Source organism: Temnothorax curvispinosus, unplaced genomic scaffold (genome assembly GCF_003070985.1).
Source record: "Temnothorax curvispinosus isolate PA1 unplaced genomic scaffold, ASM307098v1 QBEX01015150.1, whole genome shotgun sequence".
Taxonomy (NCBI): Eukaryota; Metazoa; Arthropoda; class Insecta; order Hymenoptera; family Formicidae; genus Temnothorax; species Temnothorax curvispinosus.
Window position 1 is genome coordinate 110,698 of NW_020224930.1, and position 23,261 is coordinate 133,958.

Genomic DNA, 23,261 nt, shown 5'->3' on the forward strand with positions numbered 1-23,261 from the left:
TACGTGACGTCCACATACCGAAAGAAATTGCATTCATTTTTCAGACATACCGAAAAGCTATATCGCACGAATCAATGGGCATGGTGTGTTTTTCTTTTCGAACATTCCTGTAAGAGGTACAAAAGGAGCGATGTAATTTCTCAAAGAAAGGATCGTAAAACCGTAATAAATACGTAACAAATATTTTTCTTTATCTCTGTCTAAAACACGCAAGATTTTGTACCGAAAATATTTAGGCAAAAAAGATAAGAACGGGATTAAATCATAAAACATCCTCTAACAAACAAACTGTCTTTCTTTGCACTGTAAATATGCATTTTTTATCGAAAGGGGATTGTCAAGCGGTACGTTGGATGTGTATTTACGATGCATTTGTTTGCGCGCAGAGGCATCTGGAAAACGAGTCTAGGACTGAATGGTCGAGGGAAAGGCCCCGTTTTCTCAACATCCTTGGAAACGTGTCTTCGTCGGAGGAAATTGCGTGTCTATCACCTCGTACAGAACATTTGGCGCGAAGCGCGCGACGCGCATACGTATCAATGCGTAGCGATTCTCCCTTCTTCTCGATGATCATCATTCAGCAAACGCGCCAGGAGTTAGCGTCATCAATGGAATTCAATTTCGGAATTCTCTCACGAATCGACCCGTCAATTAAAGCTTTGAAAACAATTACTCCCAATCTGCATATTGAAAATAACCTGTCCAAAATACATTGAAAGATAATGACAGATAAATAAAAACGTAACGGATAAAGCAAGCTTTTAATGAAGACATTGGTTATATGAAACGCTCGAGGAAAGAGCCTCGTAAAAAATCCATATACGAGGCTCTTTAATGTCTTCGTTAACAGGACAAAAGTGGCATGCCTAATTATATTATACGTAATCATAGAGTCGCACGATAGGCGACTATCTTAATGCTGCCGACGACCTAGTGTCCACGTTTTAAATTTGATTGCGAAGAAATGCAAGGAGAGTCCTTCCTGCGTCCATAACGGCACGCGATCAGGCACTTAATGGGTATGCGAGTATTTGCCGATTTGCATTTATATTTGACCGACGCAGCGACGCGGACGGCGGACGCTACTAGGTACGAAAGGCGCCGCGACGCGCGCCGTATAAATGGCCGCGCGCATTTTTCCGACCGTCGCCGTACGGCCTTAATATCACCCGAACCGGAGTTTTACGGACGGCTGGAGGCTCGCCGAAAATAAAATCAAGCCGACGAGGGCGGCGAAATCAAAGTTCGTCTAAAAAAATCTCAATGGCGAAGCGAATCGGAATGGAATGGAATCGTTCACGAGTGCAGAAACCTCTTCCGTCGCGCTTGCTCGCAAATTCAATTTAATATCTTCGGACAATCTACAACTATAATTATCAATCTATAATTTTTATCAACCGTGAATTAATCACAGATTAAAGAAAAGATTGAGCTTCACAAGGGGTTTTAATTGTCAGAAATTTTTAGCAAATAATTATAAGAGTAGTTATTATTTTTTATCCTATAGATTGCTAAATAAGGTTTATAAATATTGTCTGGAAAATACATATATTCTCTCTATAAAGATATCTTTCTTATAGATAGATTTCTTTACTTCCTATATATATATTCCGATCCCTGTTCTCAACATCCGCTTCCTGATCATTCCGCCTGGCAGTACACATATTTTCACGGGCGATTCACTGCGGAGACGATACCCATAAATCGTCGCGTGTATTTCTGGACTTTAATCGATCCGTGTAATAATCAGTCGATTTATATTCCGGTGCGCTTTACGCCGTGCTCACAATCGGCAAATGCTTTATTGAAACGAATAAAAGAATCAAGGCGCGAGTTTATAACTGCTGGAACACACGCGTAGATTATACGTAGCGCCGACAATAAACGACATGTGTATTTAGTTCGGTAATTGTACAATTGATTCGCGAACAGATTATTACACGAAGCTGTTTGTTTTTTAACGAAAGTCGCTAGTCGAGTATTGGCGTCAGCGACGATAAAGCGTTGTCCATTTACACAAATTATAATTTTTCTGCGTTAAAGCATTCGCGCGTAGATTTATTCGCGATCTAAATATAAATTCTTTTATCATTTATTCGCTTTGTCTTTCCGATGAGAAAGCGGCAAATGCAATGTTCCGCGTTCACTGAACTCGCTACGTTTATTTACTTTATTTCAAAGTAGGCAGTTGTATGAAATTCAACGTCGGGCAATTCTGTGTAAAAATGCGCAACCACATAACAATATTCCGATTTCAAGAATATTAAAAATTCGAATTTATTTCATCTTAAATATGAGGGTTTCTCCCTCCGTAATATTTTGTCATCCTTTCATCCTATATTAAAAATATGACCCTAGAACGTCTAAGGATAAAGGTTTTTTATTTGATATAAAAATTCGAGTTTAATGCGCTAATCCTTTTGTGCCGCTTTTCGATTTTTTAAGATTCTTAATGCATCGCATCGCGACGTTTCGCAATAAATCCACATTCCGCACGACAAATCCTCGGCCAAAAAAAGCGCGGAATAAATTCGCCCGAAAGCCGCTAGTTTCGTATCGCAAAATACACCGGTTCTTTTTTTTTTCAACTTTTCGTCGACGACGGAAGAAAAGGACATGTATGCTATGCGTATCGCCACGCGTGCATTACACGCGTGGACATTCACAGGGACAGTACAGCAGTCCCTTTTTCCCCTTCTACACACAAGAGGGAAAAAAAAGAGAGATTCGGGGAACACGAGGGAGGAAGGAAGAGCGACGACGGGCGGGCGCGCGGGAGTCGGAGAGACCGAGACAGGTTCGACGAAGAGAGCGAGAGAGCGCGTGCTGCTCCGAAGCCCTATACCCGTCGGTCGAAAGAGAGCTCGGTGCTCAGTGCTACGATGGTCACCAAGCGGACAGGTCGCAGCCTCTCTCAGCCTTCTCCACTACGGTCCATACGCCGCCGGTCCTCGTCCGTTCGCCTCTCTCGTCTATCCGGCCGTTCGTCCGATTGTCAAGCGAGCGCTCGCGTCTCGCTTAATCGCGCCTAATTAAGACGAGCCCGCGTCTATCCGGAGCTTCGCGAGTGCACTGCGCGCGACGCACTGTCATTGACCGTCTGCGGCCCGTGCGCTCGCCGTAAATCATCGGGGCTCTTACCCGCGGCGAAGATAGAGAGAGAGAGAAAGACTGTCGGGTAATTGTGTCACGGTTGATGTACGGATTTATTTTCGTGCGCGGTAGAGACTCGCCGTTTTCATCGTCGTCGTCGATGACTCGCAGAAGTCACCGTCAGAATCGTCGTCATCGCTTCGTCGATTCTCCTATCCATATCGTGGCGATACGATTATCGGCTATTCGCAGGCCTGACGCGCGTGAAAGCGGTCGGGACGAAAGCTCTCGAGATAGAGCGCTTTATCGAGGCGACCCTAAGAGCCCATCAGTGAGTGCGCTCCGATGAGATCAAAGGACCGATAAGCGAAGCTGGAAGCGGATGAATGAGAATGAATAGCGCGCGCATGCCGACGGAAGAGACGCGTGATTATTCCCGATGATACCCGCGAACCGCTGTGAAGAGATCGGAGCGCGTGCAGTACACCTCTTCGTGGACGCCGGCGAGGAAAGTTCGCACGTGCTTCTGCCGCAGCCTCCCACCTCTCCGTGCGAAGCACGTGGTCGCCGCCAGGAGACTTCTTTCCACACGACGTAAGATCAAAGACGCGAGATTGTAGTTGCGGTTTGCGCTGTTATCCGCGCGTTCATTGAAGACATGGATGCAAAGACGGCATTAACGAAAGATAAGATTCTCCAGGTAATTGCGATCAAAAATTTCATTTTTTGTTTACATCAAGATTAATGACATACTTTTCTGGAATCAATACTAGATCTCGAAATAAAATATATAGTAATGTGAAAGAAAGTATTAGAAGATTCTTTTAAAATTTTTCTGACATCTGTGTAAGGCAGCAATGTGAATGGCCTCACCAGACTGCCTTGGTTAGCTGCTAGGTCAGCCGTGTAATTTCTGGGCCGTACGTAATTTAACGCAGTTGCACTTACGTCACGTGATTACATGATTTCCGCGAATATCCGCGCTCCGCTGTTTATTTCGATTGTCTGTTCCATTAAAGGGAGACGATCATAATTCGCGTTCCGCTTCCCGCTTTGGAATTATGAAACCCAAAAGTGTGCTACGTTTTTTATTAAACGACTCGTTATTTTGGATATTTTATAATATATAAACAGATGATGATTCCCGGATTATGGGATTTTTCGTTTTAAATATTTGGCTCGACTGTGATTTCGTTAAACGGCTGATAAAAACTTAAACCACGATCGAAAATCACGAGATAAGAATATATACGAGCGATATTCTGTCAGCTGTTCAGGCTAAACCGGTGATAATGTCCCGAGAGTTTAGTTATCTGTCAGAAAAAGTAATGCCAGAGTGAAAGTAGCCAGAGTTCATTAAAGTTGAAATTCTATTTTTCGATTATATCGCGACTTTTATCATATTTTTATAGACATTATTGATGTTCAAGTGGAGAGGTTATCAACCGGCCGAATCTTCCGGCCACTTGCGTCAACACTGATCGATTTCATTCGAAGGCAGACGTATGCCTTTCACGATACACGCCATTCGTGCTAGAGCTCACGCGCAGATATACAAGTTTCAAACCGAAAGAGCCTCGAAAAGTAATTATGCAACGCATTCATTACGAGAACAGAAGTCGAACAGAAACGTACATTTACTAAAAATAACGTATCTTGAAATAGAAAGATGCGGCTTTCAACTTGAAAAAAGTACATGGTGTCAGAACAAATATGTTGAATTTTACACAGCAAATCAGGAACGTTACTTTTACAAGCGAAACATATTGCCTCGGTCAATTACGTCATGTAATTAATACGGCCTGCGCTACATCCGCCTCGCTCGTTTCATCTCCGGAAGCTGCTTCCCGCGGCGATGGATGTCGGAGGGTCTCGAATCTTCTTGCTTTATCGCTGACTTAAGCACAGATCGATTCGCGATGAGAAATTACGCGCGATAAGACACGCTCTCGTCTGGAGCATGTACGCAGGTCGAGAATGTTGTGTGCGTGTCGTGTACGTATTTTATGTGTATGTATGCATGCGCTGCATATGTACGTGACGTTCTTGTCGTGTAATCCGCAGAGTTGACGTGCGCCGAGTCACCCTGAAGGATCTTTATCCATTTCAGTGGGTTGCCTTGTCGGAAATATCACTCGACGAGTACTTCCTATTATGATAAAAGATATGTACGTCGGACCGAGTACGTAGATTTACAACTTCTTATCCGTTGCTTTTAATCCGTGCAGGACCCGGATATTTAGAGCAAACTAATATTTACTACTACTACTCGTTGATAAGCGGAAATCCGACCGATGTAATAGATCCAATATCGCGCTATTATTAATGCCTTAGGCTACAGTTAGAAATGCATCACCATCGCGTGGATATAATTTGCGTTATCACAATTTAATAATATTTCTCAGATACCTCTTCATATCAATTTAAGCGAGAATACAGTAAACTTTGGCTAATTCAACCTTTTAATAATATGGCTCGTCCCGACACTGTCGCGGGCTTCCGCTCTAGACGAAAAATGAAAAACCAAAAACATTAAAAGTTGGTGAATGTCTAAAAATGGAAACTGCCCTGTACATGTAGTTGCAAAAAGGCAAACATGTATTAAAGACTATTATTTTTCTAAACATAATGCCCATTTTCACCAACGTCGTTTAACTTTAACCTAGTTTAATTAATTCTTTGTCTCTTTCTAACAGCCCTCCTTAGAAAGAGACAAAGAGTGAGTTAAACTAAGGTTAAAGTTAAACGACGTTGGTAAAAACGGGCATAAATTGTTTTATACCAAACACCAGATAGTAGTGTGTAATACATAACTATATGTATATTTTTTAAATTTAATATATGTAATAAGTTCAATTATATACTATGACAATTTCACATATTATTTAATTTATCTCCTATATGTATTTCGTATATTCCAATAATCCAGCAAATCCATTAATCCAGGCCCTACCTGGTTAATAGTGTCGGATTAGCGAGAGTTTACTGTATATCTATTGTTTCTCATAAATACATTTTAATTATATCTAAATATATTTTGATAATATTATACAATTTTATGTTTTTGCTACAAATAGTAATTTTTTTCGGCTAAATTTTCGTGTTACGTAAAATGAGTGATTTTAACGAAAACACACACGGCATTCTCGCTTAATATTCTAAAATGGGCTCCCCCCCGAAGTCTCCGCTTAGGACCTAATAACAGAGTGATGTTTGCAAACTGGTTGTTGGAAGAATAGGATACTGTTCAGCATAATTCGTCCCCTCCCGTGAAAAGTGGAGCACGTGCCTTCGTGCATATTTTGAGAGTTGAACAATGCAACAAAATTTCTATACATTCATTCAAATAGTTCAGTCAAGTCGTCTCCTTTTTTCAGCTATACCATCAATAATTCGTCATTTAATTTTTTTCAAATTTACAGAAATTTTTCAATTCGTTAAAAATGCGACAGGCGAGAGAAAAGTCACTTGGTATTACTAATGTGTCAATGGTCGCAAGTGTTTGCGAGTGCCATCGTGTGAAAGAAGAACGAGAGGGGAACGAGAGTCGAAAGAGCGCTTTTATTAATTGATACGATCTTTGTCTCCGAGGCGCGACCACCACGAAGACGTCAGCTGTGAACAACGCGTCGCGATAGACCGTGCGTAATGTGAGAGGGAAAAACTTTGCGCATCCCGTTGCGCGATTGCGGCGCAATTTGCCAATTTTATGCACACTTCGCGAATAATGATCGAAAGTAGAACACGTGACCGCGGCGCGGCATTGTTCGCGGCGTGACAATGGAATCGAATGTTTTGTTGGGGATAATAGAGCGCGTGGCCTACACGCTAATGAAAGGGTTGCACCTTTGAATACATCGAATGCATATATACCGTCGTATCTAGGGCTCAGCGGTGCTCAGATCGCGTATCTCAAAGCATGAAAGGATGGACCTGGGACGAAGGTCCACGATCGATATCCGTTCGACGTCTGGGCGACATTTTTTTCCGTCCTTCTCAAGCTTTGGACGATTTTATTTTAATCACACGCTCGGTTTTTATTTCACCGCATAATAGTAGTATTAACAACAACACGCGCGCATTAACGACGAACGTTCGCGTCGCGTGAAAAGTTTTAAATTTCCCGTACGCACTTAGGCCGCTCCCAATTTTTTTTTTATTATTGTCTCATAAGGTGATTTGATGCATAAAAAAAATCAGCTCTATTATGCATATCAGCCCTGACGTATGCAAAGCGTAGCGATGCATGAAGGATTATCTTTACTATGCATATAAACGTTGATTACCCCGGCGACGCATACAGGTCCGTGGTTCCTGTTTTGCAATAAGAAATATTCAAGGCTGCTGATCGCGGACAGCGTATCAGGGCCACGTAATGCATATCAATGTCGAATGAGCACTGCCAGTCCTGGACGGGCGCACGCGGCACGTCTATTATAACACCCTCCGAAGCGCGCCGAGGCCAATGTCAGAGTTCGAATGTATTCTTTAAAATGCTCGTAGAACAATGGTGACTGGGGTGTCCCGGGGTGTCCTACGGTGCAGAAGTGCCACTGCACATTTGCAAGTCCCGATTGTACATACGGTATACATACGAATGCATGCGCGATAGTCGTACAATGCCGAATAGAAGAAACTAAAAGTGCGATTACCATTGAAGAGCGAGGACCGAGAACCGAGAACCTTTCCCGCGACAGTTATCTCTCACTGTCGTTATTACTCATTGTCGCCGCTACGTTGTAGGTCGAAGATGCATTCGCGCATACTGGAACGAGCGCCAGGCCTAGTTAAATCGTTCCTGACCGGGTTATATCTTGAAAGAGAAACTTCTTACCCTCTCGACGTTAGATGTCGCGATAATAACGCGATAAACAGTAAATTTCTAATACTTTGTATTTCTTTCATAAATATTATAAATGTTGATGACGATAGAAATATATGAGAAAGTTGTTTTTCCGAAAATATACGTGTCAAGAGAAAGGTATCTTTATGACAATGTACATATTACGTCTGTCTCGTGCGTTTATTAAACATTTTGTTAGATGTCGTGCGGTGGCACAGATGGTGTTTTGTCGTATATATACGAGACATATTATTTATTCACGTCGTCGCGTATTCTACGTTCCACATTTAGAATATCCCGTCTACGGAGTTAGTGAATGACTTCCGTTGCTGCGTGAATGTCGCGTTACGGGAGCACATTTCACTTTATCTCCGGCTTGATGCCGCGAATCAAACGTATAAAACGAATGACTTGCTTTCAACGCGAAAAAAAATGTTAAAAGAATTGGTCTCGCCAAGCTTTCAAAGACAAAAAAGATAATCCGAACGAAAAAAGACCGGTGCATCATAAATTCGAAGCTCGTTAGTGCTATTAAAATTATAACACCTTAATTTCTAACGATTACAATATTTTTAAACATTTTTCACATATGTAATATATATGAAAAGAGATTGATATTTAAATTTAGAAGCGGGATGAATTGTTGATCGAAGCTGTACAAAAACTATCCATGACATTTCTGGGAATCGTAAAAGTCGTGTCTCAAGAAAAGGCACTGTTTACGTATAAGATTTCCGTACTTCAATAAATCTGGCCTGAAGAAGCGGTTACAAGAGAGAAGTAAGTAGGTGTGACCTGCAAATATTTGCTCGACAAGAGAAAAAGGGTGAATATCCACATGGTAACGCAATGCTCAGCACATTTCCCAATAAATGTAAGACACGTTGCCGGATATCGGATTGCTTGTCCATCGATTATTTTTCGTCTTTTTAGAACGCTTTTGCATATTTTATTGCTGAGAGAATTCTCTCTAGAATTATTTCGTTGTATCCGTAAATAAAATTATAGATAACAAATAAATAGGACGCAAGCGCGTTTTGTGTGCAAAGGCCAAAATATGCGTTTTTGCAGGGAAATAATGGACGATGAGATTAAACTAATTGCGTTGGGTTCCACGTTGCCTCTGTCTGTTAATATTGTATCACTGAAAACAGCACGAACGTCATTTACACAACTCCCGTGTGTCCCAGTTATACTATAGATATACCGTGCTATCGTTAATATCGTTATCAATCTTTTTGTGATACTATATCGCATTTCTCTTTCACAGCACCGTAATATTCTTAAATATTTAGTTATTTTCGTCAATATTTATATTTAATTACATTCACGTGTTATTTTATCGGACATGCGAGAAGGCGTTTTCTCGAAACAGGTCTCTAGTAGCCAACGCAAATAGACGTCCTCTTTTCTAGCCCGGGACTAGTTTCAAATTAACGTCAAGGCACTCAAGACGCTTCTTGATAACTCGATTCAATACTGAGCAGTTGTTTCGTATCCACGGTTAGTCAGCGTGAAGCCTAAATTTATTTTTAAACGCTTAACTCGCAGACGTCACGACCAAACTGGAAGCTTCGGACATCGTTGAAATTCCAAGTCACTCGCTTCTATCGCAGTCCGCTCTCTATGCTTAAATCGACGCTTCGCTATCGCGATTACCTTAGATTGGAACACAATATCCTCCGTGAATCGATAAATATTTCAGATTGCGTCATTTGAAACTCTAATGCTCGATTTCACCAACGTCGTTTAATTTGAACCTTAGTTCAATTTACTCTTTGTCTGTTTCTAAGAGAGACTTAGAAAGAGAGAAAGAGTGAATTGAACTAAGGTTCAAGTTAAACGACGTTGGTAAAATCGGGCATAAACATCACAACGTTTTAAAGTATGTAAAAGTAATGTGTTATTTAAAATCAAAATGATGAGAAAAAACATTTTGATATCTACTTTCGCGTGTACTGAGTATATTTGATTCAGTTTGAGAACGATTCTGTTTCACGTGGGAACAACAATGTAATTGGAACTCGAACAGCTCAATTCCGAATATCGTCCGTCCGTTTCAACATGTAAAGTCGCGAGATGTCGAAATAGGACACCGAACTGAGAGACAGGGGGTCGACAGGTCAGAAACGCTCCCCTCTGCACGTATGCGGGTCGTAGGGCGGTTACCGTAGAAATGCAGCGAAAGGAAGGAGATGTGTCGCCCCACAGAGAAATTACATCGCGTTACATCGTATCACGTGCACGGTAAGCGATACTTCAAAGTATCGTGCCAACAGGACGCGATACGAACGTAAAAGACCACTAAACGCAATATAATTGGGGTAATTCTAGAGACACATTTTACATATTATTGCGATATTGTATGTATGTACATTGCAATGGAAATTCGTACTTATGATCAATGTAGATATTGCAGATCAACAAGAAACAAAAAAAGACATCGAATGCAGACATCGAATTCTAAAATCCAATATCGCTGCGTAGAAAAGTCGATGAGGAAGTGTCGCGACGCGGAGCGACCTTTCGCAAGCGCGCTATCGCGCAAAATCGGAACAGGGACCCCCGATGAAATACGGTCCGTGCATCCTTCGCACCGACTCGACTCCGATATCCGTCCGATACACGTCGATTCCGTCGCGCACCAATGAAATAGCGTTCGCACCGTTACGTCTGGCGCGTATAAGTCTCCAAACGCGTGATTAGTTATCAGCGGCGGCCACCGTAGGCGCACGAGAGAGCCGGATCAAGCCGGATTTATTCATGGATCACCACGCGCCACATGGACGGATAATTCTCTCTCTCGCGTGTCTGGTGTCCACCTCCTTTTCTCGACTGACTCGCGGCGCGGCGTCGGTTCTTCCACGTGCTTTCTTTCGCCGTGAAACCAGTCGCGCAAGCAGGCCAACATGCAACGCGGGGTTGAGATAAAATATTGCCGACGAGCGAACGCGCCGCCCGCCGTGAGCGAGATGCGAGGACGTATCTCTCGAGAGAGAAGGTTCAATTGTGCGCATCAATGGATCGCGAGCTGTCTAGAAGCGAGTATTAGATACACGCGTGGCACGTGGCATCGTAGATTTATTCTTAGCACAAGCTCCAAACGTGCCACCTGAGATTCCTCTCCGAAGAAGAAAATACAGACGATTGTTTCTAGGCTACTTATCGAGAAAATACTTAGAGAAGATACTTAGAGAATGAGAGAAAAAATATATTTAATTGGTTAAAAAGTTATTGCTATGTTAAATTCTTAATATAATTATTTTAATAATATTTTTATTATCGTTTTCAAATAGTTATAATTTATAATACATTTCTGTGATTCTAAATTCTGTAATATTCTTTCATCTAATTCCGTATGGAATTATGTATTATTCCAGTGTCGTCTAAATTAGGAAGGGGTTTATTGTTTTGATAGCAGCATCTTGAAACTGTCTCGGAATAACGTTCGTGTCGTGTCAACCTCGACCCCTTAATAATCCTTATAACTGAATGACGAGGAGAAATAGAAGGGAAGAGAGAGGAGACTACGTGCTGGGAACGTGGAAGAGAAGAATGAGGCGAGTTCACCCCGTAATGCTGGAGATCGTGACTTACATCGAGTTCTGGTCATTACCCGCGAAGTTCAAGCCCAAATGCATCGTGCATCCCGGGGATTACGGGGTAAATATGCCTTAAGCGTTCGAATCCGCCTTCGCGTCGATTCATAATTTCACGAGAATTTATTACCGAAGCGAAGAAGACGAGACGCGTTCTCTTTCCTTTACTTTGGTCTTTCTCTCTGGTCTCATTGCCTCGACGTTTATTTTCACAAGATTCATGCTTCGCCCAAGTCTTAACGATTCTAATCGCCATTGATATAAATTGGTGCAGGTTACGACGAAAATGAAGATTAACAATCGAGCAGTTCACATTAGAGAAGTTTTACAGCGCAATTTTTCTTCCTCGTGCAGCGATTATAATCATGTTAAGCGAACGATTTAATGCGGAACCAAGAGAATTAATTTTCGGTAGTTGGATCTGAATCGGCCCACCCTCCGCGATAAATGACTGTTCAGGATAAAACGCGATTGTTTAGAAACAGAAAATCTGTATACGGTTCGCGGCGTACAACGCAAATGATGCGCGTAACACGCGTTTTATCGGAGCGGCCGTTAAAACGCCAGCTGGAACCAAGTGTTCGCGCTCGAGCTCACTTCGTATAAGCTGCAAAAGAGGGGCGGACGCGCATAAGTTACAGTCTAAGTCATCTTTTCGCGCGGTCCCCTTGAGACCGTAATGTCGCGTGCGCGAACTAGCTATCACCCGCGCGATAAATGGCCGTTTCGGAAAAAGAGGAAAGAGAGCGGGCGGACGGCGATGAAATATGACGGACAAATTGGCCGGTTGCTCTAGAAGACGGTCGCACTTGGATATACGGTATTCATAGCCACTTGACCCGAATGCACGCGCGAAAGGCGCGGGGTGGCGAGCTTGGAGACGCAAAGAGTAGCCTAATAGAACGTAAAATACGGGATGTAAGTCGTATTTCACGGCTCTCCTTCCGTGCATCTCGTCTCGACCTCGGATAGTCGAATGGAACGCATCTGCCAGCTGTCCCTTCCCTCATCGTCCCGCCTTCCTGCTTCCTTCCGCGTGTCTCTTGCCGCGCTTCTCCGCCCGCGCGCGACGAAAACGAAAATCAACCCTGCGAGGAGTATCGCTGTCCGGATCAACGACTCGCGCGGACGGGAATGGCGAGGAGTGTTGTACACCGTCGCTTATCTTTTTCGGAGCCGAATCGACCGAGCTGAATCGCTTTCAGCTGCGAACGCGAATACGTCGAAAAAAATTCCCTCTGACACGTCGTCGTGCTGGCGTGATGAAAGAGATAAAGGCGAGGGGACGATAAAAGAGCTGGCCAGGAGATCCGAACGCCTGCTCTCAGCGCTTTTAATTGTCTGCGAATCTGCGCTATCGCTACGAATTTTTTGAATTAAGACCAATATTTTAAATGTGGCATTTCAATAAATTTAATAACAAACTTCGAGAGAGCATGTCGACTTTGCGTTTAAATTTGCATAGATAATCCTAAAATATGCGGCAGGTTAATTAATTTCGACGAAGAGTATTATTAAAGTATTAAAAGAATATATTAAAAAACGGACAATGGAAAAAGTTCGCTGACACCTTTTAACCTCGTCGATTGTGCGAATGTCGTCAAATTGATCGCCACGGAAATATTGAATCGTTAAAATTTCGTCCCGAGAGAACAGACGATAGAAAGAGAAACATTACGGTTTTACGGAAATAGCGCTGTGGAATAACGTTGCGAGAAACTCCGAGCTCGCGAGCTGAAATTAAACTTTCTAATGAATGAACCGTAGTCTTGGCTGAGTAATGTAACGCGCCGCAGTTGCGCGTATATGCATGTATAATTAATGGCTACGAGTTTAAAGACAACTTGGCGCGATTAAGCAACGCGAATGCGAGCGCTACAGCGCACCTGAATAAAAAAAACGACGGCATATCCCGACCGAATTTGCAGGGTTTTCGTCAAATTGCAAAAGTGAAGTTTCGAATTCCGATTCGAACGTAAAGCCGCGAATAAAATTGCTTTCCAAGATTTCTTACGACGCCAGGAGGTTGCTGTCGAATGCGGGACGTTAGGTGTTGCTTCTTTGAAGATTTCTTTCGTGCCAACCCAGCTGCGGCGAATGAAAGAGTTTCTCGCTTAGCGAAATTCCAGCAATTAAGTGTATCACGCGCATTTTGTTTCAGCGGACGCACGCCTCGCGCGAGCGCCACAACGAGTCTTACATGAACACACCGGCGAATGATATCTCCGGTGTTCATTTCGCCTCTTTGTGTTTTCGTGCGAGGCAGAAACGCTTACGTTAATGAAATCCGTCCGTGGAAGATCCCCTCGTAAAGGCTAGTAAAGAACGTCGCGGCAAAAAGCGTTGAGATTAAAAGTTGCTACCTCTCGAATCTTGACGTGCCACTGGACGCATTCATTAAAATATTTCCGCTTTGATTAAGACTAATGAAACATTTTCCTTTAATTATTAACCTGGGAATCTCTTTATAGTAAAATTATTCCATTTAAAAAAATCAAGAATTCTATGTACGGTGCAAGGATTAATTTCGCGAGAAAAGATGGTAATAATAATTTATTTACAATTTCTTTTTTTTTCTTTCTCTTCGCGAAAGAGATATACGTGAGTGGAACGACAAATGCCGACGCAGCGGAGCATAGCGTGCGTTGCACAAATTCTATTATAATTTGTCGTAATTGTCGCACGTGAATTAGTGCAGTTGCGAGCGTCGCAACCACGGACTTAAGCGTCGTGGATGTCTTGGTAAGAAATGTCGGAACACGCGGATCAATACTATACACAAGCGCGCGTACAAAGCCTTTTATCTCACACTGATACGTACAACACGTAATACGTTCTCATGAACGTCGCGCGCGGATTAATCACGTCTCTGTTTGATGTTTGCATTGGAAGTGATACGCCGCGTAAGAGATAATCACTCGCTACCGCCTCTGATTCGCCGCGTGTACAATCACGGAGATGCTGGGTTTATCTTTTGTTGAAAATCGGCACGATACATAGAGTTTAATCTAGAATTATTAAATTGCCAAGTTGGAAATTAATTACGTCAAGTTGATAGGGGAGACCCACAGCGGCTTTGGCGCAAGGAGAGAATATCACGGGCGGGATTAAAAAGATCCCTTCCTTAGGTCGACGATATATCGTTATACACCGCAGTGTACACTTGAGCCTGGTATATATCGCGTTATTATTCCGCCGCTCGTCCCCCGGTGCAGTGATAAAATTCTAATAGCGCGGTTATATACGTAGGTCGATTCTGTGTGCATTTCCTCTCGTTGGTAGAGATCGCACACGCGGCTTCTCCCATTTATTTCTCGTCGGCCAGAGCACGGAGCTTCCCGCCTTATCGCAAAAATCAGTAATTAAGTTACGTTTCCCCCGGTGCCCTCGAAGAACGAACGCGCGATGAAACGATTTCGAAACGGCAGCGGCCAACCCCCTTTTAGCTCGCGGCGCGGCGCGGCGCGGCCGTTCTTCGTGACTAAGGGCGAGAGCGGGGCATCTCTTATTAAATCTCGGCACGAAATTATTATTAAGCGTCTTGCACTATCCATAGGATCCGCCGCGTACGACCGCCTTCCAGGCGCACGTTGCACAGATTTACTCGCGACTATAAACGTTCTATACGCTACGTATGCTTCTCGCGCGATTCGTTTACCGCGAAACTCTCACGCGCCGGGATTTATTAATTTCCGGATTATCCCGCCCGCGATTTCCGTCTCCGCGCCGTACAAACGCGATTTCAATTAATCAATAACAAACACAATTTCCGAGACGAGGTAAATGCGACCGGTGTCGAATTATAAATTCAGAAACGCGTATACACGTCGAGCGTTTTCGTGCTTTTACCGCCCGCCCGCTCGCCCGCCCGCTCGCTCGCTGTTCAATTAGCCGCGCAGCCGATGGCTGTGCAAAAAGGCCCGTTTTACTCTCGTTATCTTTGGTTCTGCATTTACAAAGAAAAAGAGCGGTCAAAGCGAAATTTATAGTACGAAGCGTTTTAACGACGTTTTTACGCCGCTCCGCTTTGGAAAAGATAAATTGCGGAGCCGACGCTCGCGACTCGCGCCCGTTTTTATCGATATTCCGATATTCCACGGAATATTGTATTACCATTTCGAAACGTAACAACGAAAATATGATATAAACCATACAACTCGTCGTTATTGTTACGTGAAATTATTATTCGTATAAAGAAATCTCGCGTTTCACGTTTCGTTGCGCGCGATAATCATTTTTGCGCGTTTTTCACGAGCGTATTTTCCATACGAGAGAAAGCCCACCCATTCTCTTCCATTCTTATCCTCCGTTCCCTCGATGTGATATGTTTTTCACGACGATACGAATGGGACGGAGGTTAGTGTTACATACTGCACACAGTTCGCGAACTATCTGCAAACTCTATTCCGACGTGATCGTCCTCATGGAATTCCCTAGCGTATCTCGAGATATTGATTTTGCGACACGATTTGCCGGGGATGCCCACAGCGCCGCACACTCGGGGAAATAAATCCGCGAATGGAATCTAGGTGGAGAGGAAGGAAACGTGAGAAATCGCATTTGGTAGATTCTATGAGACTTATCTGCCATCTTGTCGATTATTGAAAATCGGCTAACTCATTCGTCACGCCGGCGATGCCAGCCTGAGCGGGAGGGAGATAGCGCGGGAGGAGAAAAGCGACGGAAAAGAAAGAGAGGACAAAGTGAAATAGACTAATCGGAGATTCGACGGCGAGGGTAAAAAAAAACCGCGAACCTCAGGGGGATCGGTAACATCGCATGAATAACCAGGAGACTCGCATTAAGTGGGAAACATTCGCGTCGTTCGCCATCGCCTTATGGTTCCTTATTGATTTTCGCTGATGTACTCGGTTATTAGCTCGCATCGTCGCTTGATGCCAACTAAGACGATTATATGCTCGTCAGAGGATATTTGAAACATATTCACAGTCTACGAAAAGACATCAACGGTATCGGAGAAAAATCCTAATTTATATAAAGTGTCATTTTCTTTCTTAATTGAGGGAAAGTCTTAAAAGATCTGAGACTTAAAGCTTGAGTGCCTCAATCAGCACGCATTAGAATATTCTCTTCGTTTCGTCATGCGAGCGTTGATTCTTTTACAGATGCATAGACGTCTTCTTAGCTCTTACGGAACAGCTTCGTGCGAGCGTTCGCTGAATCGGCGTGCAAAATTTTGTCAGACAGAACCAGTTCGTCGTAAATCCGTTCACGAAAGGCGTGAACGGAACGACCCTCGGTATAACTCACGAGATTGCGCGATATCGGAAAGTCCTCGAGTGTCGCTGGATATCTAATGTCGTCTTAAATACACACGCCGCGGCGCCGCAAGTCGCAATGACAGCCTCCGAGTCTAAACTATCGGAGGAATTGGATCCCGGTCACCATCAGGTGCGCATAAATAAACAACGAAAAGGCTACGCCGGCGGGCTAAGAGATCCGATCTTAATATCCATAATGGAGAGAGTGCTTGACGATGATTTAGATAGAGTCATTTTACGGCGGTCTGATCTAACGACTACTTGACGCCTGGCTCTCTATATTTTCCGTTTCAAGGTTACTTAAGCGTATTACGGCAGCCCAGCCGTCGTCCACAAGTGTAATATATTCATATGCAGCCTATAATCAGACTATAATTGAACTGTACTATGGAATTATAATTAAATTTAGCGAGTGATTTAATTTATCAGCGTTCACGCGTGATTAATCATCGTAATTTGTAAAAGCTGCAAAAGAAAAACTTAACGCATATAGCATCTAGCTCCGCGGTTTAATAAAAACGGGACAATTTTAAGGTGAGCTTTTCAGGAGAAACGAGCGCTTCGGGAGTTCTCTGAAGGAAATTCGCCGGTATTAAGGTCGACGTCCATATTGACGAAGGTCTTCGAACAATAACGGCCGTCGATCGTTAAATCGGAACGAGCGTAATAAAGCGGCCGTCTGATACGCGTAAACCCGGGTTATCGCGCGTTCACTCCCACGTCTCTTTCACCAAGTTGATCGATATATCTCAATATGCGGGTCACGCGTTGATCATCATCGCGTCGAACGATCAATGCGTAAAATGCTAGGTAATAACTTCGGCGAATGAAATATAACGCGCGTAATGTCGCGACAGTATAACCAACATCGCTCGCACTTCCGTGTATTTAATGCGCTCTAACCCATAAATCTAACATCTTTTCGTTATTCGGTCCAACGAGCTTGACGCGATAACCAAGATGACAGCTCTCACAGTAGCAGCGTCTCTTAAGCTGTTCGGCTATTGCCTGGGTGACTTGCGTTCGAGTCGGTAAGATAATACAAATGATTGACGGCCCACTCTCGTCCCCAAAAGGGCAGCTAACGATTCTGTGGTCAGCAGACTGGAAGAGAGAGGGCGGGAAAGTGTGCTATCAGCGGAAAGAAAGTTTTGTGATAAAAATATCAGAGTCGTACACTTCCTAAAAATGAAGACAGGGAGAATTACTTTAAGAATCTTTCGATTCTAACGGTTTCAAAAAGAAGTTAAAAATAAAACTAGACGTATACGGGTATAAAATTGGTACGACCGGAAACGAAGAAAATAACCGCGCGCGACAAAGTAAAGGAAAAACCAATTCGATGCTGGTTTAGTTATCGGTGATATTGATCGTCATTTGCATTTTGTTGCAGGTAACAACGATACCGGACGAGGGCGAGGACAATTTCAAAATGCCCAGGGCTTCCGTGGTACATATGACGTCGACGGCGACGAGGCCGCATCACATGTCACAAGTATATCATATATCATCAATAAAGTTATTAATTCGTTAAGTTTACGCTAATAATAAATGATCGTCTTTATATCAATTAAGTGTGAAATTTAGATGACTATCGTATGCAATCCCATACAGCACAGATTGTTGCAGAAAGCTTTCAAAAAGGTTTCAAATAATTTGGAACCTTTCTGGAAGCTTTCTGCAACAATCTGTGCTGTATGGGACGTATCTCAGAGATTTGTCAAAGGCATAAAAATGGCAACAAAAGAACAGTCCACCGAAGGTGCGATTTTGATGTATTCTTCTCGTGGCTCTGTAGCTACCGAATTTCTAACGCGATTATGGATATTTTTACTCAGCGCACGCTGGCAATTTGTGCCCCTCCGGCATCGGTGTTCGCAGGACGCGGTTCTTAAATAATCGGACGGACGGAGTGCGACGAATTTTTTTATTTCTGCTTGGCGAGGAGCCATATTGATATGCAAACACCGAAGATAGCACCGAGCGTAATTGAGTATTTAAAATGGATATCGCGCACGAAGGCCTTTCGGGTAGGGCAGAAGACCGCCGTCGTACACCCACATACATTGGGTGCACACTTAACACAGCATCACCGAGACCAACCATCCTCATAATCGTGTAAGCGGGAGTCGACTTTTAAAGCTCGTTTTTCCTCTCCCTTTCTCTCTCGTCTTTACCCCACAGTCGACTAATAGTTTTAAGCTAATGGCTCCCCCGGCTAACTTCGACCCGACGCTCTGACGCACATCCCCCGCGCTTGCGGAACTGCTCCGAGTATTTCGCACGGCTCGATGCAAACGAGCTTTTAACGTCGTGCCCGGGAGTGAGAGAGGATAGGCAGAAAGAGAAAGAGGCGCGCAAAAGAAGGGTACGCGAGGAAGAACGCCCAAAAATAATATCGCCCGAAGCGTTTCGGGGCGCGAATTTCTTACGTTCGGAAGGGAAATACGCTCTCGTCACGTGAGCGCGCGAGAGAGTATGCGTGTTTCTTTTTAGCTCGTTAAAATCCCTCGTGTGTGTCGTTAATAGAAACCGTTCGCCTGTATCAGCATTGCGGGGCGATATCGCGCGGCGGCTCGCGCGCAGATAAACACGGCTCGTATATATACCCTTAACGTGTATCTCGTAAACCGTAATTAATATTCCAAATTCTCCATCACCGCTCTAAGAAACGGGGAAACATATCGGCGCTCGTTACCGTGCCTAACATTTTCTTGAATGCGCTATTCATCGCGCGGCCCCGATAATTAGTCGAAGAAAGCGACTCAGGCCGAGCGCGCTCGTAAACTCATGTCCATTACCGCTGTTGCTGCTCGCGCATACCGATATTATAACGAATAATTAAAATTGACGATATCCGACGTGTTTTCTCCGCGGTCCGCTCAAGCCATAAAAAAAGTCGGCGATGTATAGTTGAAGATAAAAATTATTACGGAGATTAATAACAGATTGATAATAGCTAACAAATCCGAAAGCTACGCGCAATTTGCTTTTAACAGCAAGGCACATAGTACGAATTCTCGCGACATGTCGGCTGAACTTGTACCTCGACGTACTATCGTAATTACAAATCTCGATAGCATCGAATGGAAAGCGGGAATATAGTCGTAAATTTGTCCTTCCCCTTCGAAGTCAAGACTTTATCACCGTGTACCAATTAGTCGGTAAGGCGCGCAGAATTATGTTTTAGATTACATTATAATTTTCACACGGTCAACGGACGTATAGACGAAGGAAAGAAAAGAAGGTCTAATTGCAAAGCGGCGCTCGGGGCGATACACGCCTTATTATCGTCCAGGGGAGACGACAGTATCGTGTGCGCCTCTCTGGCGAGACGATAGAAAGGTTACACATGGCGACACGTCCAATCGCATAATACGACCGTTTACGCTCGCTGCTCCTAATGGCGAGAGAGATAATTGAAAGTGCATGCAAATTTATGTGGGATCGGCGGCGCCGCTTGAAATTCCTTATCGAATACGCGCTCGTCGTCCCGCTCGCCGCGAATATGAGTTACGACGGGTCATCGCGCATTAAAATCAAACTACTGGCACTTTCGTTGCTCGCATTACGCTGTAAATTACATATCCACGTCGAGAAAACGTCGAAGTTTAATACAAAATATCAGCGAATTTTTTTAATCGATTATCGTGAGTAATGTGGCTTTGTGGATTAACACGAGCGCGTTGTGTTTTGTGGAACAAGATAAATGATAAGTTGTCTAAACGAATAGACTGGATAATAACGCGAATCAAGAAACTAGAGTTGCGTAACGCGATGGAAGTGTTTTCGAAGCAGAATTTTTTAGTATTGTAGTAAGAGATCTAGAATACAAAAACGAAATTTTTTTATTTACTGTAATGTATTCACATAATATAAATGGAATGTAAATTACGTACTATTTTAGCTTTATATTTGAGTACTGCTATTGTTTCGTAGTAGTTTTCTCATTTCTTTTAGTCTATTTATCTCATAAAACTGAAAAAACTGAAAAAACAATGAGAATCGGGATACCAATAAGATAAGTTATCGCATTTAAGGTAAATGTACCAATGCCTGGACACATACCTATGTCTGGACATTTTTATCATTTTAGTCCTTAAATAAGTTAAAACGCGAATTAAAATCAAAGAATTAAAGATAAAAATATTTTTTCTTGTGTTATATTTTTATCTTTGATTTTAATTCGCGATATACTTATTTAGAAACTAAAATGATAAAGGTGTCCCAGACATAGGTCTTAAGTGTCCAGGCATTGGTACATTTATCTTAGATTCGGAGATTTATGCATGCACCATAATAAATACACGCGTACCGTGTAAAGATATCTACTGTGCAAAAACAAATAGATAGAGGGCTTGGCGCAGATATTCTTACGTCACTCATTTCTCACCGTAAGCTCGCGAATGCTGAGCGTGCATGCGGTGACAAAGATAAGACGTCCAGAAGAATTAGTTTGACGTTTAAGTTCAATGAGTTAGTGAAAAGAGTCGCGAATTTATACAAATATATATCTTCCTGCTGTAAAATCGCTACAGAATACTAATCTTGTGCTTCCACACGTTCCAAAAGTTTCGTCACGAGATTATCCCTCACAAAATTATACATTGTTTAGAAAAGCGATACGCGCCCGCGGTTGCATATAGACAATATCCACGAGAGGGAACTTATATGCGTCCGGTCGTCGCGTGAAGGATGCGTATATAGCGTCGCGGTACTTTGAAATTGAATATGTGTATGTTGCAGATGTATATACATATTCATGCACATAAATGTAGGGCCACGCGAAATGTTTAGTATTCCTCGCGAGAAGCCAAGCCCAGCTTTCAATTTGTGGCTAGCAATTTGTTCGTCGGTTGCACCCCGTGGCAGCACAAATTCGCGATGCATTCACTCTAGATGTATAGTGTGCATTACTGGTGCATCATGGTACGCGATGGACGGATTTATACCCAGCGTTACATTGCAGTTTCACCGCTATTCAGAATGCTTTTCGACGAGACGTTATAAGATGAAAACTCGAAAAAAAAAAAATAAAAACAGAGTACGCCGACTCGTGTTTCTATATCGATAGATTTTCGATAATGCGGATGTAGCGAGTCGAGATAAATCCTTTTAAATTGAAAACGTGCGCGCAATGCGAACGGAAATATCCCACGAGGTGAACGTAGATCACATCGTGGGAGTTACGACTCCTTTCGACGCTACCGGACTCTATGATCTTTACAGAGCGGTATGCGTCCACAAAGAACGCGGTAAAATGAATACACGGGCGTAAATTTCAGTCACTCGTCGTAAAATAAGTGAAGTTGACGTTCGCACCGGTGGCGGTGTGTTACACCGCGTTCCTGCATAAATTCTTTCGCGTCAGCATAAAAAGACCATTTTCACGCGTGAGTTCATCAAAGCTTGTTTATCTGGATAGGTACTGGCGACCCTGGCGCTGTCTATGGGAACTCTTTCCTCCGGTTTGGCCAAGGGTTACACCTCGCCCGCGTTGGACTCTATATTGGATAATCAACCGCCCCGTCTTTATCAATCACCCAACAATGACACGTGGTAAGGAGGATCTGCTACATTCGATAACTAAATTGTATAAATATAAGATAAGAAAAACATTCTCATGTGTTGTACGGATGAAAATCTGTCGCGTTAAATAATATCGAATTTCAATTCGAAACGTCGACAGACGTGGACAATTATATCCACGCTGTGGCTTTATTCGAACGTTACGTTCCTGGTTGCTAATTTCGGGATGCGTCTACTGCACGACGACAACACGCGAACTCTACTGAGAAGCTGTTCACAAATAATACTCGACAGCCGAGACGCGGCTGCCAAGAGCGATTACGTTTGCACCTGACGTCCGGCCCGGATACTTTGGGAACAATACGCAATATATCGAGTGTCTCCTGGACGCGCCTGAATTACACCCGACGCGGCGTCCAGACAATATGCCGATTTTAATCGCGCTTACGGTTTGTCGGTTGCAGGTTGGCTTTTTCGGTTACGCAACAGGAAGCCTCGTGGGTCGCGTCGCTGTCCATGTTGGGCGCCTGGTTCGGTGCCATGATCGGCGACTGGATAATGCGGAGAGGTCGTCGTTTAGCTTTACGCATGACATCCTTGCCCCTGGCGGCAGCCTGGGTCTTAACGTGCGTCTCACCGTGCGTGGAATTGGTGTACGTCACAAGTTTCATCGGCGGGCTTTGCTGTTCGGTCATCACCATGGTGGCGCAGGTAAAAAAAAAAGACTCGATTTAATTGATTTTTAAACTACTCCGGTCGACGTACGAGCAAATTTCTTTCGGCAGGTGTACATATCGGAAATCTCGATCCCGGGCATCCGCGGGTGTTTGTCGGCGATGTTGAAGGTGCTCGGCCACGTTGGTGTCTTGCTGTCGTACATAGCCGGCACGTATCTGAATTGGCGTCAAAGCGCGC

The 23,261-nt window shown here is 43.5% G+C and overlaps 1 protein-coding gene across 1 annotated transcript in view; it reads right to left on the bottom strand.

The window, feature by feature from the left end:
• LOC112465365 (very-long-chain enoyl-CoA reductase-like) overlaps positions 1 to 23,053 on the bottom strand; it is a 71,574-nt gene extending 48,521 nt beyond the window's left edge. The window contains exon 1 of the mRNA XM_025032880.1: positions 22,795 to 23,053. Within this exon, the coding sequence (XP_024888648.1) occupies positions 22,795 to 23,047 (253 nt within the window). The 5' untranslated portion in view covers positions 23,048 to 23,053. The remainder of the gene's footprint in view (positions 1 to 22,794) is intronic.
• Positions 23,054 to 23,261: the final 208 nt, after the last annotated feature.